Source organism: Elgaria multicarinata, chromosome 8 (genome assembly GCF_023053635.1).
Source record: "Elgaria multicarinata webbii isolate HBS135686 ecotype San Diego chromosome 8, rElgMul1.1.pri, whole genome shotgun sequence".
In the NCBI taxonomy this organism is placed as follows: domain Eukaryota; kingdom Metazoa; phylum Chordata; class Lepidosauria; order Squamata; family Anguidae; genus Elgaria; species Elgaria multicarinata.
Window position 1 is genome coordinate 6,427,978 of NC_086178.1, and position 24,041 is coordinate 6,452,018.

At 47.3% G+C, this 24,041-nt stretch overlaps 1 protein-coding gene across 1 annotated transcript in view; it reads left to right on the forward strand.

Annotated features, from left to right (window-relative positions):
* The window catches only part of DIS3L2 (DIS3 like 3'-5' exoribonuclease 2), a 316,408-nt gene that overhangs the window by 115,141 nt on the left and 177,226 nt on the right, over positions 1-24,041 (forward strand). Inside the window, exon 7 of the mRNA XM_063131760.1 lies at positions 15,767-15,995. Within this exon, the coding sequence (XP_062987830.1) occupies positions 15,767-15,995 (229 nt within the window). The remainder of the gene's footprint in view (positions 1-15,766; positions 15,996-24,041) is intronic.

The window sequence follows — 24,041 nt, forward strand, 5'->3', positions numbered from 1 at the left end:
AAAGTTTCAGGCTTGCTACACAGAGTGCAAGATTGGAATGAGGGTGAGATAGTGCGTCTTGTTGACTTCTCAGACAAATGGGTGGGAATAAAACCTTTATATTTCGACGAGGGTTGCTCCTATGAAAAGATTGTTAATGACTTTTTGGTAGCAAATTTTACGCTCTTTAATCTTGTACTGAGACACCTTTTCTGTGAGGTTACAAATAATAGAGTTATTGTGCGAAAACTGGGTTTTGGCCGCCATTTTGCAAGATGGCGGCTGTTACAATGATTTCCTGAGATGCCCCTTTATCTCATTTTAATCTACACGGTCATAAATGCCACCATCCCAAATTTCACACTTGCGTCACAAGGTGCACGATTTGGCCAGAAATTGTCATTAAGCCGCTCTACTACAAGTGGTTTCATGTACCTTGTGGTCAGGGACTCCTTGATAAATGTGCCCTGTATGTGTTATGGGGAGAAGTCGAAAGGATGTGGCAATTTTCTCTCTCTCTCTGCAGAAGCATAGCAGTTCTGAACAGAGGTTCTCCGCACTCGTTTTTGAGCCCTTAGGAAGCAGCTTTTATGGCAAAACCTTTGAGAGATACCCCGCCATTAATACCAGTTAGCATTGCCGGCATATTTTATGCCCTGGGCATGTGCCGGTGCAGGCTTGTTCATTTTTATAAGTGTTAAATAAGTCTCCAGTGAAGATCTCCGTGTGCGGGGGTTGGCGTATGCATGTGTGTGTGGGTGCCTTTTCCTTCATCAACACGCTTGTAAAATGCACTGCAATATGTAACACTCAAGGTTTATGTAAGCCCGTCTTGTGGCTTTGCTTGGCATTTAAATGCCCGGATAAGGCGGCAGGCAAGGGTTTAGTCATTTCTGGGGCCTACGGTACGATGTTAAAATGGAAGACCCCAGACGAGCTTCCCTGGGAAGAGGGTTTCATGAATGGAGTGCCACCGCGAAAGGGCTCATTGCCACCATCCCATCCTTAGGTGACCCTGGCTCAGATCTCTCCAGGTAACCTCAGCAGCATTTGGGTGGGCAGCAGCTCATATAGGGGATTTCCCTATCATGCCCTGGGCCCAGGCGTTTTAGGGCTAAGATTCTTTCCTCCTCAAAAGCCACCAAGTATATCCGTCCTGGAGTGATTTAACAGGGCAGGTTGTTGAGCTGGTAGGTAGCTGTGCTGGCGGACCATAAACCAGGGCGCTTGAGCAGTAGGTGAATAGGTAGGCTCCACTCTGCTGATGGCAGCTCGCTCTTGACCTGGAAGGTGAGTTGCATAGATGACATAGAACGCTACTGGGCCCCTCACGTCACCTGACCCTTGCTGAGCAAGGATCTTTACTGCTGCAGAAATCAGGCCAGCTGTTCCCTCTTCTGTCAGCACAGAGAGAAGCATCTGGTTGGGAGAGTCCCTGTTTCGAGATACCCCCAGTGCCATACACATACACACACACACACACACACACACACACACACACACACACACACAGATCCCTGCCTGTACCACTTGCGCTCCGCTGCCCAGCCCCTCTGGTCTAAAGGGACAGGTGGTTTTCCCTTTACTGGAACGGCCACTCTTTAGTCAGCCAAGCAGGAATAAGCAAGAGCCAGTGTCTTTTTCTTTGAGGAAAGCACCCCTCCTGCCTTCCAAGATTCTAATCTTTAAACTTGCTTGGCTTGAACTTGCGCACACAAGCGCTGACCTTCCTCTCCCGGCTTCCCGGCCAACTCCGTTGCGCCGTTCCCACTTGGTGGGCATTTGGGACGCCGCGTCCAACTCGAGATGGCGAAACCTGATGGGCTGAGGGACGCAGGTGCTCGCCCGGAACGGTGTTTGGTGTTTGCGTTGTGGTGGCAACGCCGGGTTGAACGCTGAGGCAGCACTTTTCACCAAAGCCTCTGTGCCCCCGCCCCAAAGAAGTCCTTGTGGTCAAATTCAATCCAATGTCCCTTCCTATCCGAAGTCCAGCTCTTCTGGTTTTCGTGTTAGCTCTCTTAACATATTTTGCATTTGTTAAATGTGTCTCTTGCCAGCGAGGTGTAAATGAAGCTTTTGGATCCCGACGTGAACTGATTTTTTTTTTTAAGGCAGGAATTATGAACCTTTGTCATATTGTTCTCCGCAGTGATGGGCAAAGGCGATGGGTTGTCAAGCTCTCTTTCCTTCAGAGAGCCATTTCAGGAGGAACGTGGCTGCCATGTCCATGCATAGAATCATAGAATAGCAGAGTTGGAAGGGGCCTACAAGGCCATCGAGTCCAACCCCCTGCTCAATGCAGGAATCCACCCTAAAGCATCCCTGACAGACGGTTGTCCAGCTGCCTCTTGAAGGCCTCTAGTGAGAGAGAGCCCACAACCTCCCTAGGTAACTGGTTCCATTGTCGTACTGCACTAACAGCCAGGAAGTTTTTCCTGATGTCCAACTGGAATCTGGCTTCCTTTAACTTGAGCCCGTTATTCTGTGTCCTGCACTCTGGGAGGATCGAGAAGAGATCGTGGCCCTCCTCTGTGTGACAACCTTTTAAGTATTTGAAGAGTGCTATCATGTCTCCCCTCAATCGTCTCTTCTCCATGGCTGCCCCCTTCTTGCAGAGAATTCTGGGAAGGATCTGTGCAGCATGTGGAGTTCAGGTGGGGCACTGGCTAGTCTTGCGGGCATCAGTGTTGCTAGGGGCTTAAAAGATTTGCCCCATGGGACACAGTTCTGCACAAAACTTGCATATATTGTCCGTCTCTCTCTTTCTGTCTGTGAAAATGTTTGTGTATACATGCACACACACCCTTTAGAAATATCCAAATAAAACAAATTCTTCCATTAATTTGTACCCTACCTCCACTCATCCCTAATCAGTAGTTGCTCTTCAGTTACAATTCGTACCCAGGCCTCTCTGGGTGAAGCATAGCGATATATCCACCACTGTCTCTGATAATCCAACGAGTTTCCTATTTTGGAAGAACAAGCATGCCCTGAGCAGAAAACTCTCCATGGGTTGAGAGTCTCAATAAGTAAGATTCAGGCATCCTGGCCAAGTTCATGAAATGGACCGGGGTCTTGCACTCTTCACATTTACTTCTTGGGAGGAGAGCAATGACAAATCTTGATAAAATAGTTAAGAGCAGAGACACCACACTGACAACAAAGGTCCGCATAGTTAAAGCAATGGTATTCCCCATAGTAACCTATGGCTGCGAGAGCTGGACCATAAGGAAGGCCGAGCGAAGGAAGATAGATGCTTTTGAACTGTGGTGTTGGAGGAAAATTCTGAGAGTGCCTTGGACTGCAAGAAGATCAAAGCAGTCCATACTCCAGGAAATAAAGCCAGACTGCTCACTTGAGGGAATGATACTAAAGGCAAAACTGAAGTACTTTGGCCACATAATGAGAAGACAGGATACCCTGGAGAAGAGGCTGATGCTAGGGAAAGTGGAAGGCAAAAGGAAGAGGGGCCGACCAAGGGCAAGATGGAGGGATGATATTCTGGAGGTGACGGACTCGACTTTGGGGGAGCTAGGGGTGGCGACAGCCGACAGAAAGCTCTGGCGTGGGCTGGTCCATGAAGTCACGAAGAGTCGGAAGCGACTGAACGAATAAACAACAAACTTGCACTCTCCCTGGTTCCCTTCTTTTGGAACACTACCTCTTTCCTTCCTCCGTTTCCTGGGTTCCTCTAACCATCATTTGCCATGATTTCTGAATTAAAACAAACAAACCTGGGTAACGCTAAACTACCAATTGCCTCTGAACTATGGCTTGAAGTGTGTCTAGAAATCATAGCTTGCCTGATGGTTTGGAGATTGAGATTTGTAGTGTCTGAATTGATCCACTTTTCTTCTCTGCCTGGATTTTAAGACCTCACATCAGTGGCACCCTTGACCGATGAGATGCGTGTCAATTTCACTGCCTGGCAATATTAAGGAAGTAACTTGGAAGCCACTGGTTTCCATCTCTGAAATGGTGCTGAAATGTTCATGGTGCATTATTATTATTTTTTCCCTTTCCATTCTTAAGACCTGGGGATTAAAAGTTAACTGTTTGAAGCTGTCCTAGAAAGGTCACATTCTTCCATTGGGTAGGTGAGCCTGGATTTTGTCAGTTACTTAATGATGCCTGAATCACTCCGTTGTGAAAGTTGATCCATGGGCTAAAACAAACTCCTTCTTGAAGTGCGCTTGGAGCACAAAACAGAGAGATCCCCTGAGCGGTTTGGTGCTTCTTTTTGCGCCTCTGCAAGGTTGCTTCTCCCTACTCCTCTTTCATGTCATTAATCATAACTGTGAGATGGCTTTTTGCCCACACTCCTTCTTTTGGGAGGCTTATGGTCAGTTCAGAATGCCCCCTCTAAGCTGGAAACTTGGAGGTCTGTGCTTGTTTAAAATTGAAAAGAGGTGCGTTTGGCCCCACGGTCTTGAGCAGCAATGTTCTGTATGTTGAGGGCCTACTGCGTTCTCCCTCTGGGTGTCACGTTTCTCAGAACACTCCTGCTTTCGATGGGAGGCAAATGACGAGGCCTGCTAGGTAATCCACAAAGCTTTTATTAAGCAACAAACGTCTCTTCTACCTGAAGGGAGTCTAATTTCTTGGAAACGTCCCCCTAGGCAAAACTATGCAAACTAAGCAAGACAATTGTCCTTTCAAGAAGAATAGGAAGCCACTTCCCAAACGCCCGTAACTTCAGAGCGCCTGGTGCGGAGGCAGGTTGTGGCGTAATCGAACTGACTTTCTCACGCCTTCCTTCCGCGCCGTGTGTTTCAGCTTCTGGTGGACCCTAGCATCAGCTAGTTTGTTAGGGCGCTCTCCTCCGGAAGAAAACTCACTTCCCACTGCGTGTGTAGGATTTGGCTTTGAGGAGATAAGCTCTGGAGAAAGCTGAGGAATCGCCCGTGAGAGCTTCCTCCCCCACTGGTACAGGCTGGTGTATAGCGCTGCGTCTTCTAGTTCTGAATTTTATTCTGATTGATTACCTGAAACATCTTCTCCCAAAACGGGGGCAGTAGGGTTAGATATGACACTGGGGTGGTCTGGGGGGTTTAAGGAAGTGTCTTTTGCTGGATAACCTCACTCTTTCAAGAGCGGTCAGATGCCTTAATAAGGTCAGTGGCATCTAACAATTGGGCCTCCTGCAGTTATGGAGCACATGTACGCAGGCGGTATGAGGTCATTGGCTGCAGCTGAGGAATGAATGCACTGCTCAAAATGCCCCTCTCCTCACCGAACAGATTGGCCGTGGGACTTTGGCTTTCCGGAGAGAGTGATGCAGTAAAAACCTGTATCAGATACATCCACCGTTGTCTTGCTTCTCTGTGCAGCTATCGGCCTGGGCGTTACACATTTAACCCAGAGAGAGGGGTTATCCTTAAAGGCGTGGGGCGTCTCTGCCCTTCACAGCACTTGGAAGCAATTTTACGGGACTTGCGCACCAAAATTGGTATCAGAAGGACATAAGAGCCCTGCTGGATCCGTCCCAGGCTCCGTCTAGTCCAGCACTCTGTTCACGTAGTGGCCAACCAGCTGTTCACCAGGGACCCAAAAGCAGGACACGGTGCAACAGCACCCTCCCGCCCATGTTCCCCAGCAACTGGTGTAAATAGGCTTACTGCCTCTGATTCTGCCTCTGATACTGGTATCAAAAAATAGCACCAGTTGGTTGCTTCTGACCTTGAGGAATTAGGGTGTCTGGCAAAACAACCCTAAAACAGACAAGACCATCTAAAGATCAAGGTACTCTTAAATGCTGCTTCCTTCTTCAGGACCTTGCTCTAACTTTTCTGAGCAGCTTACAGACGGTTCCGGAGACAGGCTCCTGTTTGGGCAGCGTGCAGGCTGGGAGCTGTTTGGGTTCAGCGGCAGGGCTGCGTTGTGTGCCTTAAGCTGATCCTCCGGGCTGTAGAACCGAACCCTGCTTTTATCTAAACTCTGGGCTTCCTGGTTGAATCCGCTGGTGCCTCTCCGTTAACGAAGCCCTGCTCCTCCTCGGGATCGCGCCGTAGCGCAGAAACACAGAAAGGAGGCCAGACAGCCATCCGCTCAAGAGCAACGGGCCCCGGGAGCGTTGCTAATTGCTTCCATGGTAGCAATTTCCTGCCGGCTACCTTTGGCCAGTGCTGATCACTTCAGAGCAAGTGCGAAATTGCTTTATAGGAAATGTTTGACGCAGGCAAACGCTATAACAGGCAGGAGCTGCGCGCTCCCTTTTGACGGTGTCCGTTGAGGAGGGCGGCAAATTGCCTGAGCTAGCAACTCGGAATGGCATCTCCCGAATAATTATAGCTGTACCACTTTTTATGACTGCATGTAGAAGCTGCAGTAATTGAGACATGAAGTGTAATAAAATTTGGGTTTCATAAATGCGTGACACCCCCAGAGGCTATGCGGGTATAGAAAAAACGGAATCCGTGGTGCCGTTCCAATGAAACGCTGCTCGTTGCTGAGGAGTCCCACCTCCTACTCTCCATATGGCCTTGGTGCTTTGTGCATCGAGTTGAGTGGTGGCAGTCTTTGGTCCGCCTTTGCTGCGTGGATCCACGGTTCCCTTGAAGGACGGCGTGGTGGAGGATTTGGGGAAAGGTGGCCTGAGGGACCTCAGCATCCGCTCTGGGTTCGAAAATCTCACTGGATAGGTTTGATTGGATGCTCTGGGCCAGTGGAAGTCCGAGGAAGAATGCCATCTCTTCCGCGCACGCTCCGTGCTTCTGAACACGCCACATCGCAGTTTCGTTTCTTGAAAGGCCGGGGCTGCCTATGCTCTGCTAAAACAACACTGGTGAACTCAGTGGCAAAGAGCACCTTTTATCAGCTTAGGTTGATATACCAACTACGCCCTTATCTGGACGGAGATAGCCTAGCTACAGTGATCCATGCTCTGATAACCTCTCACTTGGATTACTGCAATGCGTTATACGTGGGGCTGCCTTTGAAAACGGTCCAGAAACTTCAGCTGGTACAAAACAGAGCAGCCCGTTTACTAACAGGGACTGGCCGGTGAGATCACATTACGCCAGTCCTTTTCCAGCTTCATGGGCTGCCAGTCCAGGTCCGGGCCCAATTCAAAGTGCTGGTATTGACATTTAAAGCTCTAAACGGTTTGGGGCTAGGTTATTTGAAGGAACGCCTCCTCACATATATACCTGCCCGGACCTTAAGATCATCTACAGGGGCCCTTCTCCGTGAGCCCCTGCCAAAGGAAGTGAGGCAGGTGGCTACTAGGAGCAGGGCCTTCTCCGCTGTGGCACCCCGGTTGTGGAAGGAGCTCCCCAGAGAGGTCCGCCTGGCGCCTACACTGTACTGCTTTCGTTGCCAGCCTTTTTATTCTCTCAGTATTTTAACACTTAATTTTAACTTAAATTTAAATTTTACTGTTTTAACTCTGTATTTTAATTTTATATCAATTTTGCTGCGTGGTTTTTATCCTGGCTGTGCTTTTTATACTGTATTTTGTATTTGTGTTTTTAACCTGTTTGTTGTTTTATTACGGTTTTGATTTTTGTGAACCGCCCAGAGAGCTCCGGCTATTGGGCGGTATAAAAATGTAATAAATAAGTTAATAAATAAATAAAATAATCATTTTTTAAAAAAATTCTGTATCATAGTAATCAACTTCCTGTGTGCGAAGAAAAGCTGAATCTTGCCACTCACACAAACCATGCAAATAAAATACATCTGCACCTTTGCTTATTTTATGTATTCTGGTTTTGTTAGGATGGGGGAAAGTTGGGGGGGGGAATGCAAGGTACCCCATCCTGCCCTGCGCCCCCTGTTATCATTGGGAGCTCTGCTCAGCCCCTTCACTTGGCTTCTGAAATCTTACCAAGCGTTATTTGCACATGTTTAAGTCTTAGGACTACAAACCTGCATTTCATTTTTATTTTGAAGTTCAGAGAATTTATTTATTTATTTATTTATTTGTTACATTTATATACTGCCCCATAGCCGAAGCTCTCTGGGCGGTTCACAAAAGTTAAAAACACAAAAACAACAGTATAAAAGCAACAGTATCCATTTAAAAACAACAGTTCTGGGGTCCGTTAAAAAACAAACAAACTTAGCGCTGCTAAATGCCTGGGAGAAGAGAAAGGTCTTGACCTGGCGCCGAAAAGATAACAATGTTGGTGCCTGGCGAGCCTCATCAGGGAGATCATTCCATAATTGGGGGGCCACCACCAAAAAGGCCCTCTCCCTTGTTGCCATCCTCCAAGCTTCCCTCGGAGTAGGCACTTGGAGGAGGACCTTAGATGTTGAGCGCAGTGTATGGGTAGGTTCATGTCGGGAGAGGCGTTCCATCAGGTATTGTGGTCCCAAGCCATGTATTTGAGATGCTAATTTCCCCCCACTAAATCCCAAAATTCAAAAATATTACAGAATTGTGAGGACCAGGCCCTCAGTTAATTGCCACGTTGCAGATGCTTTTTTTGTGGTACAGCAGGGACCTATAATAAAGTAAACTTTCCAGAAATCCACAAAATCCCTCTCAGTGATGCCATAGGTATTATCCAACAGGTACTTGCAATTCTTGTGCAACCATTTCCCGCTAACTACTATGATTCAATGTTAGCTTGGAAAGGGTGCGTGGGGGAGCAGGAGAACACAGTTCACAGCCTTTTAAACATGCCTCTTGTGTCTTCCTTGGCCGGCCGGCTGGCCCCTTTAGATTTTCACCTGCCCCTTCCAGCTATTTTAGGACCACCTATTGATGTTCCATCTCTCTCTTTTGGCCCAGCCTATCTGCCTCCTTGAGGACCATTCTTGGCAGAATATGGGGTTCTGAAGGGGACGTGCTCAAAACGTGGGCCAGGGATTCTTCAGTGGGAGTTGTCTGTGCAGGATTTATGAAGAAACATTTCTAGTGGATACAAAAGGCAGTTCTGGAGAAGAAGGTATTATTAACACCCGTCTTCTCGGCGGACGATCCTGAGATACTGGCGTTGTGTGGTGGAAAATCTCCATTTGGTCACCATTTTTATAGGACTGTATGAGAATACTCAACTCTTCCACACTGAGCGGGATCATTATCAATCTGTTTATAAGAACATCTGTAGATAGCTCATACTGGGTCAACGTTTTTGGCCCCTCTAGCTCAGCTGTGTGCAGCACCTCCCCCCAGGTCAGAGGCAGATGTTTTCCTCAAAGGCAGATGTTCCCCCTGGTGCTGCCACCTGCGCACTTTGTGGAGATTTGGGGCGTTGACCCCTAGACCCTGAGCAATGGGTCCTTTCCTGGTACTTGAATAGCAAGTCTGAAGCATCTCTCTGGAAATGTTTTCTCCAGGTCAGGATGAGGAACTGGTTTCAGATACTTACACCCTTACCTTTTAGACGCTATCTTCATTTGGGAGGCGGTTTTCTGAGACCTCTGGGCCGTTGCGTTAGAGTCCTGAAAGAAGAGCACGTCTGTCAGCATGCAAAACGGGAAGAAAGGCGTCAGTTCGCTTTGGTCTAGACCAGCCTCTCCCAACCTGGCGCTTTCCAGATGGATTGGACTGCACCTCCCATCATCCTGGGAGGTGCAGTCCAACACATCTGGAAAGCACCAGGTTGGGGGAAGCTGGCCTGCGTCTTTGGAGTTGAACCTTAAAAGAACAGCACACACCTCAGTGTGCAAAACGGGAAAAGAGGTGTCAAGTCTATTTGCATCCAGCTGGGTACCCAAACTGGATGGTCCCTGGAGTTCACTTATCAGGTGATCAATCATTCTAAGCGGTGGCTCCAGTGATGCACCTGGTTTCCCCGAAGAACTCTCACCTCTTCACGAGCAACGCTCGAGCAAAAGCGAGGGCTGAGCTCTTCAGGTCCCGTGAGCTTGCTGCCTTTCCGTCCCGAGAGTTTTGCCTTTCGCCCGAGTCCTGTGGACGTTGCCAGCCGCAGTGAGCGTGGGCTGATGTGTAATTTAGCACCAGGGAGCGTTGCGTTTCCCTGCCCGAAGGACCACATAGATGGGAAGGGAACCCAGGTGCAGACTTCACAGCTTGAGGGCAGCGGGCCTCTACTTCAGGGCCCCGACGTCAGACAGATTCAATACCCTGTTGAATTTTAAGATGCCTTTGTAATGGTGCGCTGTTTTTAATGATGCACTGGTTTTAAACATTTGAATTAGTTTTATGTATTTTATGGTGTTTTTATTTGTGTTGTACCCCGCCTCGATCCAGAGGGAGAGGCGAGTAATAAATAATAATAATAATAATAATAATAATAATAATAATAATAATAATGTAGCAAACTAGACTATAAGACCATTGAGTCCAACCCCTCGCTCAGTGCAGGAATCCACCCTGAAACATACCTGAAAGATGGCTGTCAAGTTGCTTCTTGAAGTCCTCTAGTGTGGGAGAGCCCACAACCTCCCTAGGTCATGTGTTCCATTGTCATTCTGCTCTAACAGTCAGGAATTTCTCCTGATGTCCAGTTGGAATCTGGCTTCCTTTAACTTGAGCCTGTTATTCCGTGTCCTGCACTCTGGGAGGATCGAGAAGAGATCCTGGCCCTCCTCTGTGTGACAACCTTTCAAGTATTTGAAGAGTGCTCTCATGTCTTCCTTCAATCTCCTCTTCTCCTGGCTAAACATGCCCAGTTCTTTCAGTCTCTCCTCATAGGACTTTGTTTCCAGACCCCTGATCATTAGATTGTAAGCCTATGCGGCAGAGTCTTGCTATTTACTGTTTTACTCTGTACAGCACCATGTACATTGATGGTGCTATATAAATAAATAATAATAATAATAATAATAATAATAATAATAATCATCATCCTTTGTTTATTTATTTTTTGCATTTCTATATCACCCAATAGCTGAAGCTCTTTGGGTGGTTCACAAAAATTAAAACCATGAAGAAAATTCAAAGTAGAAAACCAACACAGTATAAACTTTTGTAGAACACCCAGAGAGCTTTGGCAATGCGGCAGTATATAAATGTAATAAATAAATAAATAAATAAATAAATGTACACTATAAAAGCACAACCAGGATAAAACCAAGCAGCAATATTTTAATATAGATTTAAAATACAGATTTAAAACAGCAATTTTTTTTAAAAAAAAACCTAAGATGATAAACTGTTAGATCAGCGGTTCTCAACCTGTGGGTCGGGACCCCTTTGGGGGTCGAATGACCTTTTCACAGGGGTCGCCTAAGACCATCGGAAAACACATATTTCCGATGGTCTTAGGAAACTGTATTGACTGAACTATGTCATGTATCATCTTTTGTATTATTAAAGCTATTGTTATGTATTATTTTCATTAGCAAACCATCCCATGACAATGGATCGTGTAGAGAAGAACGAAAATAATTTTATGGTTGGGGGTCACCACAACATGAGGAACTGTATTAAAGGGTCGCGGCATCAGGAAGGTTGAGAACCACTGTGTTAGATCAATGTTCTTCACCCAGGGATGAAATCCAATCAGCCCCTAAGCACGACTCCACACTTTCTGCGACAGAGGGTTCAAAAGCGCTTTATTGATTAGTAATCAAAATCTGAGTGTCTTGAAAGCGAACAGTCAGACAAAAACATTGGGAATTCAGCACAGCATTTCAAGCCTGCAAGGGGCAGGGCCCTGTTGCAGCATAAACCAATCAGAACGTAACACTGGGGCATAGCTAATTTTTGCTTAAACAATCCCCTTTGTTCTATAAACAATCCCCTTTGTTCGACAGTAAGTTACAGTAAGCTAACTTTGACACAGGAGCACTGGAGCGGAGGCTATGTTTTCATTAGATAAGACAGATACAAGGAGACATTCTCGCATACATGACATTTTGCCTGCTGTATAATGGCTACTTCACAGCTTCCTTTAGAAAATGGAGGCACCTATGCTAACAAAACTGTTAAAATACTGGAAAAATAAAAAGGTCTTCACTTGGTGTCTAAAAGAATATACCGTAGGTGCCAGGCGAACCTCCTTAGGGAGCTCATTCCACAGCCGGGGTGCCACAGCAGAGAAGGCCCTGCTCCTGGTAGCCACCTGCCTCACTTCCTTTGGCAGGGGCTTTAGGACATTGGGAGTTTGGGGGGATGGAAGAGTCAATTTGAGTTATGAGTTATGATTTAAAAATGGAGCTTCCCAGGTCAGAGGCAGCGTACCTCTGAGTACCAGATGTTGGGGGTAGCCCGAAGTGGATGTCGGTCACCTTCAGGCCCTGCTTGCGACCTTCTCCAGGGCATCCAGTGAGGCAATTCCTATGTTTCTTGAGCAGGCTCTTTATTAATATCCTTTGAAGTTCCTTCCAGCTGTTTGTTGTTCTTCTTTACAAGTTGCGCTTTGCCTCTTTCTCAGGCACTGGCTGTACTTGATCCTTTTTCTTATTTTCCTTCCCTCCCGCATTTTGCAGCTGGTCTTCTTCAGGTTCTGAGCATTTTGGCAGGCACGTGTGGTTCTTCCTTCACTGTTCAGTGCTTAGTCCACCGTTCAGTGCCTTAAAAATAAATTTAAAGAGAAAGCTAACTCCACCACCACCCATAAGAGGTGGCAGCAACTTTGCTGCTTGTTTACAGGCTCACTTATCTCAGGGTGCTCAGCGAGGTGAGTTAAGCATCCTACACCCTGTTTTTGTTGAATCCCTTGTTTTAAAAGGCAGGACAGACGCTCTCCCTTGGCCTGCATCAATAGCCCCACAACTGACAAGGGTATAGCAGGCTGTTACACTTTCACAGGAAAACCCACCTAGCCATCAGCACGGGGACACGGTCCAAGATCTCTAGAAATTCTTCTTATCTAGGTTTTCTGGGATAGCACTGTAAGTGTATTTTAGTTTTTACCTGTTTGGAAAACAAGAAAAAACAAATGTTCAAAACAGAAACCGTGACTTTTCTAGAAACAATATGAAAAGTGCAGCATTATTATGGGCAAACAAACAAAATTCATAGTCTTAGAGGGGATAGCCAAGAAAATATTTATTTATTTATTTATCACATTTATATACCGCCCCACAGCCAAAGCTCTCCGGGCGGTTCACAAAAGTTAAAACAGTAAACTTTAAAAAGTATACAAAATTTAAAAACATCAGAAACATAAAAACAACAGTATAAAACGGTACAAAAACAACAGTATAAAAACAACAAATATCTTGATAGCGTAATCAAGGAGTAGTGATAGATTTAGATACTGTTATAATAATGTTGAACTCTTCATTCCCTTAGAATGACAAGAATAAATTTCATTCTTCACAGAATGAAATTTAATAGGGATAAATGCCAAGTTCTACATTTAGGAAATAGAAACCAAATGCACAGTTACAAGATGGGGGATACTTGGCTCAGCAATACTACAAATGAGAAGGATCTTGGAATGGTTGTAGATCGCAACCTGAATAGGAGCCAACAGTGCGATATGGCTGCAAGAAAGGCAAATGCTATTTTGGGCTGCATTAATAGAAGTATAGCTTCCAAATCGCGTGAGGTACTGGTTCCCCTCTATTCGGCCCTGGTTAGGCCTCATCTAGAGTATTGCGTTCAGTTCTGGGCTCCACAATTCAAGAAGGACGCAGACAAGCTGGAGCGGGTTCAGAGGAGGGCAACCAGGATGATCAGGGGTCTGGAAACAAAGCCCTATGAAGAGAGACTGAAAGAACTGGGCATGTTTAGCCTGGAGAAGAGAAAATTGAGGGGAGACATGAGAGCACTCTTCAAATACTTAAAAGGTTGTCACACAGAGGAGGGCCAGGATCTCTTCTCGATCCTCCCAGAGTGCAGGACACGGAATAACGGGCTCAAGTTAAAGGAAGCCAGATTCCGTCTGGACATCAGGAAAATCTTCCTGACTGTTAGAGCAGTACGACAATGGAACCAGTTACCTAGGGAGGTGGTGGGCTCTCCCACACTAGAGGCCTTCAAGAGGCAGCTGGACAACCATCTGTCAGGGATGCTTTAGGGTAGATTCCTGCATTGAGCAGGGGATTGGACTCGATGGCCTTGTAGGCCCCTACCAACTCTGCTATTCTATGATTCTATGATATCAGCATCATGCACAGCAATCATCATAGTTGCTGTAGACACGACTTTGCTATCCTGAATCACATTTACTTTGTTAATGGAACTCATTCATTCAGTTTGAATTTTGGACCAGGGATGTTGCAGCCATGCTGGAATGAGTGAAACATTGTTAAAAACCTTTCTCACTTCATTCTTTTTTTAAAAACCATTTTATTACAAGAGAAAATATTACATTAGGGGTGTTTTCGTTGTCTCTCCGTCCCAAATCCCAGTTTTTCCATTTCAGGCTGTGTGTGTGTGTGTGTGTGTGTGTGTGTGTGTGTGTGTGTAAGTAAGTAAGACGGAGAAGCAAAACTTCTCTGCTCACCTTCATCCCAACCCCTGACTTTCACATGCACTAGAATAGCAACCTGATGCATCATAGGTCTTCCATGTACCAAATTTGGTCAGAATGGTTCTGAATTTATTTATTTCATAGAATCATAGAATCGTAGAATAGCAGAGTTGGAAGGGGCCTACAAAGCCATCGAGTCCAACCCCCTGCTCAATGCAGGAATCCACCCTAAAGCTTCCCTGACAGATGGTTGTCCAGCTGCCTCTTGAAGGCCTCTAGTGTGTAAAATAAATTTATTTATTCATTTATTTAAAACATTTAGATTCTGCCCTATATTAATAAGATATATCAATAAGATCTCAGGGTGGCGTACAGAAAAAAGCATATACTATAAAACAGTAAATGAACACAGCTAAAAACATTCTAGCCGAAGCTTCTCTGGGACCATTCCTGGCCACCCTGCTGCTGCTGGATTGTCTCACTGGCAGGCACCCATTTCAGATTGGAATCATAGAATCATAGAATAGTAGAGTTGGAAAGGGCCTACAAGGCCATCAAGTCCAACCCCCTGCTCATTGCAAGAATCCATCCTAAAGCATCCCTGACAGATGGTTGTCCAGCTGCCTCTTGAAGGCCTCTAGTGTGGGAGGGCCCACAACCTTCCTAGGTAACTGATTCCATTGTCATACTGCTCTAACAGTCAGGAAGTTTTTCCTGATGTCCAGCTGGAATCTGGCTTCCTGTAACTTGAGCCCATTATTCCGTGTCCTGCACTCTGGAAGAGAAGAGATGCTGGCCCTCCTTTGTGTGACAACCTTTCAAGTATTTGAAGAGTGCTCTCATGTCTCCCCTCAATCTTCTCTTCTCCAGGCTAAACGTGCCCAGTTCTTTCAGTCTCTCCTCACAGGGCTTTGTTTCCAGACTCCTGATCATCCTGGTTGCCCTCTTCTGAACACGCTCCAGCTTGTCTGCATCCTTCTTGAATTGTGGAGCCCAAAACTGGACGCAGTACTCAAGTTGAGGCCTAACCAGTGCCGAATAGAGGGGAACCAGTACCTCACGCGATTTGGAAGCTATACTGCTAATAATGCAGCCCAAAATAGCATTTGCCTTTCTTGCAGCTATATCGCACTGTTGGCTCATATTCAGCTCATGATCTACAACCATTCCAAGATCCTTCTCGTTTGTAGTATTGCAGAGCCAAGTATCCCCCATCTTGTAACTGTGCATTTGGTTTCTTTTTCCTAGGTGTAGAGCTTGGCATTTATCCCTATTAAATTTCATTCTGTTGTTTTCAGCCCAGCGCTCGAGAGGATGGAGTCGAGGCCTCTGTAATGATGGGCCAGAAAACCCCATAAGATATTGGTGTACCGCTTCCCCCCTTGGGGCATGGCGGAGCAGGGGCTGCAAGGCGTCTTGGCTGGGGCGGACGTGGCAAGTGGGCTGCTGGTTGGCCCTTCCTCATGCTGTGATTCAGAGTACAACTTCTCTCCTTCCTTCCTCTTTAGGTAAACAAGCCAGATGGTTGTGAGAGTGAAGTGGAAGCTACTGAAGGATCGGATGCCACTGGGAAACCTCCAGCTCCCTGCAGGCTTCCTGAGCCAGGGAAAGGGGATGCTGACAGCCCGGATGTGGTAATAGAGGCTCAGTTTGAGGACCACACTGCTGCAAGACCGCAAGGGAGCTCCAGAGAGATCCGGGACCTTAAGCAGCTGTCCCTGGGGGCTGGCGAAAAGGGTGAGTCAGATTTCAGGTTTTATCCTCTGTCTCTCCTCCCGTTGGCTTTTGAAACACAGGACAGAGTGGCGGGTGAAACGGCCGTGGTCTCTGCTGTGGCCTGTCGGACCCCCAAGCACTTGTTCCCTCCCTTGGCGGAAGGGACACCTACATTATGGTGGGACACAGGAGAGGGCTTTCTCTGTGGTGGCACCCTGGTTGCAGAATGGCCTCCCCTTCGAGGCCCGACCGGCGCCGATGCTGGCTTCGTTTCAGCGCCAGGTTAAAACGTGGCTCTTTATTTAAAGCCTTTGAAAGCTAAAATTCTCCAAGGTTGCACATGGTTTTAATTGTTCTTATCGCTTTTAAACTTCTCGATAAAATAGTTCAGAGCAGAGACACCACACTGACAACAAAGGTCCGCATAGTTAAAGCAATGGTATTCCCCGTAGTAACCTATGGCTGCGAGAGCTGGACCATAAGGAAGGCTGAGCGATGGAAGATAGGTGCTTTTGAACTGTGGTGTTGGAGGAAAATTCTGAGAGTGCCGTGGACTGCAAGAAGATCAAACCAGTCCATACTCCAGGAAATAAAGCCAGACTGCTCACTGGAGGGAATGGTATTAAAGGCAAAACTGAAGTACTTTAGCCACATAATGAAAAGACAGGACACCCTGGAGAAGAGGCTGATGCTAGGGAAAGTGGAAGGCAAAAGGAAGAGGGGCCGACCAAGGGCAAGATGGATGGATGATATTCTGGAGGTGACGGACTTGACCTTGGGGAAGCTGGGGGTGGCGACGGCCGACAGAAAGCTCTGGCGTGGGCTGGTCCATGAAGTCACGAAGAGTCGGAAACGACTGAACGAATAAATAACAAAATGTATTGTTTTACATTGTTCTGATTTTATCTGTACGCCGCCCTGAGATCCCAGTGATATAGGGCGGGATACAAATGTTTTAATGAGTAAATAAATAAAATTCTAACGGGCCTGTACCAATCCACGAAATGTGTCGCCTGCCCACACGTTCCTGTGTGTGTGTGTGGGTGTCCCAGTGGCTTGAACCGCCCAGAGAGTTTTGTGAACCGCCCAGAGAGCTCCGGCTATTGGGCAGTATAGAAATGTAATAAATAAATAAATAAATTGAATTAGGAGTCCGGCAAAAGCTTATACAAAGCTTATGCAAATCTATAGTGCGACCACACTTAGAATACTGTGTACGGTTCTGGTCACCACACCTAAAAAAGGATGTTATAGAGCTGGAAAAAGTGCAGAAAAGGGCAACTCAAATGATGAAGGGGCTGGAGCATCTCTCCTAGGAGGGAAAGTTACATCAACTGGGATTGTTTAGCTTGGAAAAAAGGAGGCTATGGGGAGACATGATGGAGATGTAACAAAATTATGCCTGGTGTGGAGAACGTGGAGAGGGAGACATTTTTCTCCTTCTCCTATAATCCTATGGAGCTGATTGGTGGGAGATTCAGGACAGATAAAAGGACAGCCTTCTTCACACAGTGCATAGTTAAGTTCTGGAACTCACTACCGCAAGATGTCGCGATGGCCACCAATCTGGATGGCTTTAAAAGGGGGTTGGATAAATTCCTGGAGGAGAAGGCTATCAATGGCTGCTAGCCCTGATGGTTGTGTGGTATCTCCAGTATTCGAGGCAGTACGCCAGTTGCTGGGGAACATGGGCGGGAGGGTGCTGTTGCACCATGTCCTGCTTTGTTGGTCCCTGGTCAATAGCTGGTGGGCCCCTGTGTGAAGAGAGTGCTGGGCTAGATGGACCCTTGGTCTGATCCAGCATCAGGGCACTTCTTAGTTTCTTAGGGCTCATCTACACCAAGCAGGATATTCCATTATGAAAGTGGTATATAAAAGGCAGGAGCCACACTACTGCTTTATAGCGGTATTGAAGTGCACTGACAACTGTTGAGGCCCATTGAGACATACTATATCCCACTTTCATACTGCTATATGCTGCTTGGTGTGGCGCCTGCCTTTTATATACCGCTTTCATAACGAAATATCCTGCTTGGTGTAGATGAGCCCCTAGGTTCTTAAAAGCTTCTTTCTCAGGAGAGCAAATGCCAAAGAGCAAATGTCCAGCTGCCAGGCTGCTCCTGTGCAAGACAGGGAGAAAATCCCCTGCAGCTCTTGTGGTCCACTCTGCATTGAGCTCAGTGTAGAGTGGATCACGAGAGCTGCAGCCTGCGGGAGGCTCAGGGACTCTGAATTAGGCAGCTCAGAAGCACTGGAGGTTCCCAGGCCGGGGCGGCAGCAGCAGAAGCCTGAGGGTAACAAGTTTTCTTGGTCTTCTCCATGCCTTGTCCTGCAATATCCAAGGAATCTTTTCTTCCACTTACGCACTTCTGTTGTGGTTGTTGTTGTTGTTATTATTGTTGTTGTTATTATTATTATTTATATTTGTATACTGCTCCATAGCTGAAGCTCTCTGAGCGGTTTACATAGGATAAAGACACTTAAAAACAATATACAAAAATTTTAAACCATAAAAACATACCATTTAAAACCACAGAAACATACAAAAACAAACCCGGGCTAATTACAATTGCTAAATGCCTGGGAGAAGAGAAAAGTCTTGACCTGGCGCCGAAAATATAACAATGTCGGCACCAGGCGGGCCTCATCGGGAAGATCATTCCGTAATTGGGGGGCCACCACTGAAAAGGCCCTCTCTCTTGTTGCCGTCCTCCGAACTTCCCTCGGAGTAGGCACCCGGAGGAGGACCTTGGATGTTGAGCGCAGTGTACGGGTAGGTTCATGTCGGGAGAGGCGTTCCGTCAGGTATTGTGGTCCCAAGCCGTGTAAGGCTTGATAGGTTAAAACCAGCGCCTTGAATCGGGCTCGATTCAGCCAATGCAAGTGGGCCAGAGTGAGTCTTACGTGTTCGAACCTTCTGGTCCCTGTTATCACTCTGGCCGCTGCATTTTGCACAAGCTGCAGTGGTTGTGGTTGTTACTGTTGCAGCTGCGGCAATGAAGGCAAAGTGTTTAACAAAGCGTTTTCCTTAAAACGAGCCGTTCAGCATTTCTGTCGGCTGATGTGGTGACTTGCCTGCGGTGACATTTTTTTGAAATGAGCGGTGGTGCATTTTGCAGAATTGGGTTTTCAAGGTGACTGGATTCTTCCCCCCCCCTCCCCCTGCAACAGTAACTTCTACACCTCTGGGAGGGGACTCATTTTTTGTTTGTTTGTGCATTAAAACAGAGGTGGGGAGTCTGAGACCCGGGGGCCAAATCCGGCCTCCCCTGGATGATTTCCAGGCGTTTGTGCAATATTTTCTCCACTCCAAAAGAGTAGAAAGGCCTCTGCTGAGGCTTAGTTACTGGCAGCAAGGGCTTTGAGCTACAATATCCTGGCATTATTTTTTTTGTATTTTTGACCCCCCCCCCCACTCCACCCTGTTGCCCTTTGGGACCCCCCCCTTCCGCCTTTTCACCTCCCCACTCCTGGAATGTAGCCCCCAAACCCAAGTGCTTTTTTGGGATTTGATTTGTCCTTCTGGCTGAAAGAGGTTTAACACCGCTGCTTTGAAAAGAGGTTCCCTCTCTCCTGTGCAAGCCTGAGTTGCATCTCAGGTATTGCCAGGTGTGTGCACTGCTTGGTGCTACCTCATGATATAGGTGTGTGCACTGCTTGGTCTCGTGCTGCTGGAAAGAAGGGGTGCTGGACTTGAGTGGTCTCCCCACCCCACCCCCCACCCCCCGGCCTATGTTTTCATTGCACATAGAGAATTCAATGAGCCTCACATTTTCAATCTGCCCAAACTCAGGGGAAGCGTAGAAGGTGCTAAGTGCCAGGCCTTGAAATGAAGCAAGCTTAGTTGGGCTCAGCTGCAGCCCGGACGCCACACAAGCTCTCGTTATTCTGAGGCTGCGAAAGAAGCTGCAGCGACCCACCTCGGCAGCAGCTGTTCCATAGCCAAGAGCAGGGCCAGCCCTGGGAGGAATCGTGCCTTCGGTCCCTGCCCACCCTGATCAGTTTCGCAGAGTTGCCAAGCTGTGTGCCTGGTGAAGAATGGCGAAACCCGTCAAAAGGAAGGCTGTGATCCTCTGATTTTTATGTAGAAGAGATGGCATCAAACTGGAATTGAGAAGGAAACACACCGTAAAGCAAATTGATGGAAGGTTATTTTCATAGCTAGGGACCAAGCGACCCGTAGAACTGTAAGACAGTTGCTGGGTTTCCCCAGCTGACTGCAGACAGAACACTCAGCTAATACCGGACCGCTGAGCTGAGCTCAGCATCCCCTTCAGATCGGCGGCCAGGGCAAGCACCCAGCTCGCTCCCCCCGAGGCCGGCCTTGGGCCAAGAGCAACCCTTTTGGCTCTCAAATGCTCTCTGGCCTTTCTGGATTTGTAAATAAAAGGAAGGAAACGCGTCCACCTTGCTAGCCTTCACTCTTTCCGAATGAGTCTTTGCTTTCTGCAAACAGAGAAAGTCCCTCCTCCGACTAGCCCAGGTTTCCCCAACCTGATGCCCTCTGGATGGGTTGGACCCGCCAGGGGATGCTGGTAGTTGTAGTTCAACCCAGGTTGGGGGAAGAGCTGGGCTTAGCTCAAGGGGGGAGTGGAGTCGAAACAGCACCTGTGCCCAGGAGCGAAGGGCTCCCAGCAAGAGTTTCTATTATAAGCGTCCTTGCTCTTGCCTTCCCGAAACTTCAGAGAGGTTGTCCCCTTGGGTATCTCGGGGCACAGTCGAGCAGCCGTGCCATTTGACTCGTCCCATTCCTTCAGGAGGACGTCCCCCTGGTTCTTCTTGCCCCTGCGGCTCTTGGGATGCAAAGCAAAGGCTTCCCAGCACAGGTTAGGCTGCTCTCTGAGCCACCTCTGGTCTAATCCACGTGGGTACGTTGGCTCAGGGGGAGGCCGAGTGCCAACGTCTAGTGAGCTTCATGGCCATGTAGGGACTTGAACCCTCTCATTGTTGCACCAGCGGTGGGCAGCATTGGGAGACGTGGGGACTTTTAGTACACCTCCCCCCACCCAATCTGCAGCTTGGTTCTGAAAAAATGCAAAATAAATTTTAAAGAATTAAAGAAATGGTGTCCAAAGAGCACCCAAAACATCAAAATGAGATTGTTTCGGTGCTCCTTAGTAGTTAAGGAGCACTAAAAAGAGAGAAGAAGACTTTCAATTGGCTGCTCCAGAGACCATTTTGTTATACACACACAGAGAGAGAGTTGTGAGGGCAGCAGGGGCCACCTGTTGTCTACCTGTGAACTACACCATACTGGCTCTCACATATCCATCTCAGTAAGTCTGGCCCTAGTTTTCATAGAATCATAGAATAGTAGAGCTGGAAGGGGCCTATAAGGCCATCGAGTCCAACCCCCTGCTCAATGCAGGAATCCACCCTAAAGCATCCCGGCCAGATGGTTGTCCAGCTGCTTCTTGAATGACTCCAGTGTGGGAGAGCCCACAACCTCCCTAGGTAACTGGTTCCATTGTCGTACTGCTCTAACAGTCAGGAAGTTTTTCCTGATGTCCAGCCGGAATCTGGCTTCCTGTAACTTGAGCCCGTTATTCCGTGTCCTGCGCTCTGGGAGGATCGAGAAGAGATCCTGGCCCTCCTCTGTGTGACAACCTTTTAAGTATTTGAAGAGTGCTCTCATGTCTCCCCTCAATCTTCAGTTTGTCCCAGCTCTGGCAAACTGCCTGGGAGGGCCTCTGCCCTGAAACGCAGCCAAGAAATATTTTAACTAAATAAAAATCTACCTCCTGTTCAGATACCCGAGCCTAGATGGGATTTCTTATCCATTTTGTGCGCGTGTGTTTTGAACATGGGGCTCCTCATTCCTGTAGCCTCTTCTGTGGCTCCCTTTACTGGATGGGTGTGGCAAACTGAGGAACCTAGAAAGCTTAGCCAGAGCAAGGTGGAATTTCTCAAGCGTTGGAAGGAAACCCCCTTAGGGAAGCTGCCTTTGTCTTTTTGAGGAGCCTTCTGGTGGTGTTATGAAACACCTTGGTTTTACACTGTTAGGCCTGGCTTGGCTGATGTTTCTGTGTGTGTGTGTGTGTGTGTGTGTGTGTTGGTGTTGGTGCACGCACACACACAAACACAGAGGAAGGTTTTATTTTGCAATTTTCGCAGCGGGCACTTCCACGGAAGGTGAGCTAAACCTTTTATTGAGAAATATTTCCGCACTTCCAGGTAAAAGGTTGATGTTAAGCATGTTTTTGCTGTGCTTCCCGGCTCTGCAAGAGAACGTTCCGTATTTCACCTGAGTCATCTTGCTTGCAGGCCTTTGGACCTCCGATGACCGTGCAGCTGGAAAGTTCAGCCTTGCCAGGGGACCTATGAGAGGTAGATTGTGGCCACAGAGGAAGAATCGGGTTCTCTTAAAGAGATGCTTAGGAATCTCAGCTAGGTCTTTTGTCTAAATCGCCTAATCTCCTTTTTAAACCATCCAGATTGGTGGCCATCACTACATCTTGTGGTAGCGAATTCCATCGTTTAACTCTGCGCTGTATGAAGAAGTCCTTCCCTTCATACACGGAGTGTGGCAACGAGGGACAGGGCCTTTTCGGTGGTGGCCCCCAGACTATGGAACGATCTCCCTGACGAGGCTCGCCTGGCGCCAACGCCGCTATCTTTCCGGCGCCAGGTTAAGACTTTCCTCTTTGCCCAGGCATATGGCAGCACATCTTAATTACCCACATGTTTAGTTTTTTTAACGGCTTTTAATGCTTTATGTGTGTATTTTCTGTGTTTTAGAATTTTAAATTTTGTATACTCGTTTTTATCTTAATTTTTTAGAATTACTGTAAACCGCCCAGAGAGCCCTGGCTATGGGAGCGGTATATAAGTGCAATAAATCATCATCATCATCATCTGTCCTGAATCTCCCACCAGTCAGCCTGGGTTCTAGTATGAACAGTGAAAGACAGAAAAAAATTACCTTATCTACTTTCTCCACACTTTGCCTAATTTTATATGCCTCTATCATGTCCCCTCTTACTCGTGTTTTTTTCTAAGCTAAATAGCCCCAAACATTGAGGTCACAGAGGGTAGGCAGGGTGGCTACAAAGCCTATGTGGTGTAGCGGCAAAGGTGTCGGGCTGGGGGTCGGGAGAGCCAGGTTCTAGTCCCCACTCAGCCATGGAAACCCACTGGGTGACTTTGGGCCAGTCATGGACTCTCAGCCCAACCCACCTCACAGGGTTGTTGTTGTTGTGAGGACAAAATGGAGAGGGTTCCTTGGAGGAAAAAGGGCAGGATATAAATGTAATGAATAAATAATAAATAATATATATATATATATATATATATATATATATATATATATATAAACACTCCAGGCTTCGCTTCAGCCCATTGCTCTGAGGAGCTCATTGCCTGAATAAGGCACTAGCTACATAGCTCTGCTATAGTTATTTATTTAAAACATTTATATCCTCCCGTATATCTTTAAGATCTTTACCTTCCTTGCCTTGTCCTTTAGAACATCAGAAGAGCCCTGATGCTGGGTGAGACCAAGGGTCCATCTAGTCCAGCATTCTCTGCACACAGTGGCCAGGAGCCCACAAGCAGGTTGCAAGTGCAGCAGCAGCACCTTCCCACCCATGTTCCCCAGCAACTGGTGCACCCAGGCTTACTGCCTCGAATACTGGAGGTAGCACACAACCATCAGAACTACTAGCCATTGCTAGCCTTCTCTTCCAGGAATTAGTCCAACCTCCCTTTTAAGGCCATAGAATCATAGAATCATAGAATAGCAGAGTTGGAAGGGGCCTACAAGGCCATCGAGTCCAACCCCCTGCTCAATGCAGGAACCCACCCTAAAGCATCCCTGACAGAGGGTTGTCCAGCTGCCTCTTGAAGGCCTCTAGTGTGGGAGAGGCCACAACCTCACCAGGCAACTGATTCCATTGTTGTACTGCTCTAACAGTCAGGAAGTTTTTTCCTGATGTCCATCTGGAATCTGGCTTCCTTTAACTTGAGCCCGTTATTCCGTGTCCTGCACTCTGGGAGGATCGAGAAGCGATCCTGGCCCTCCTCTGTGTGACAACCTTTGAAGTATTTGAAGAGTGCTCTCATGTCTCC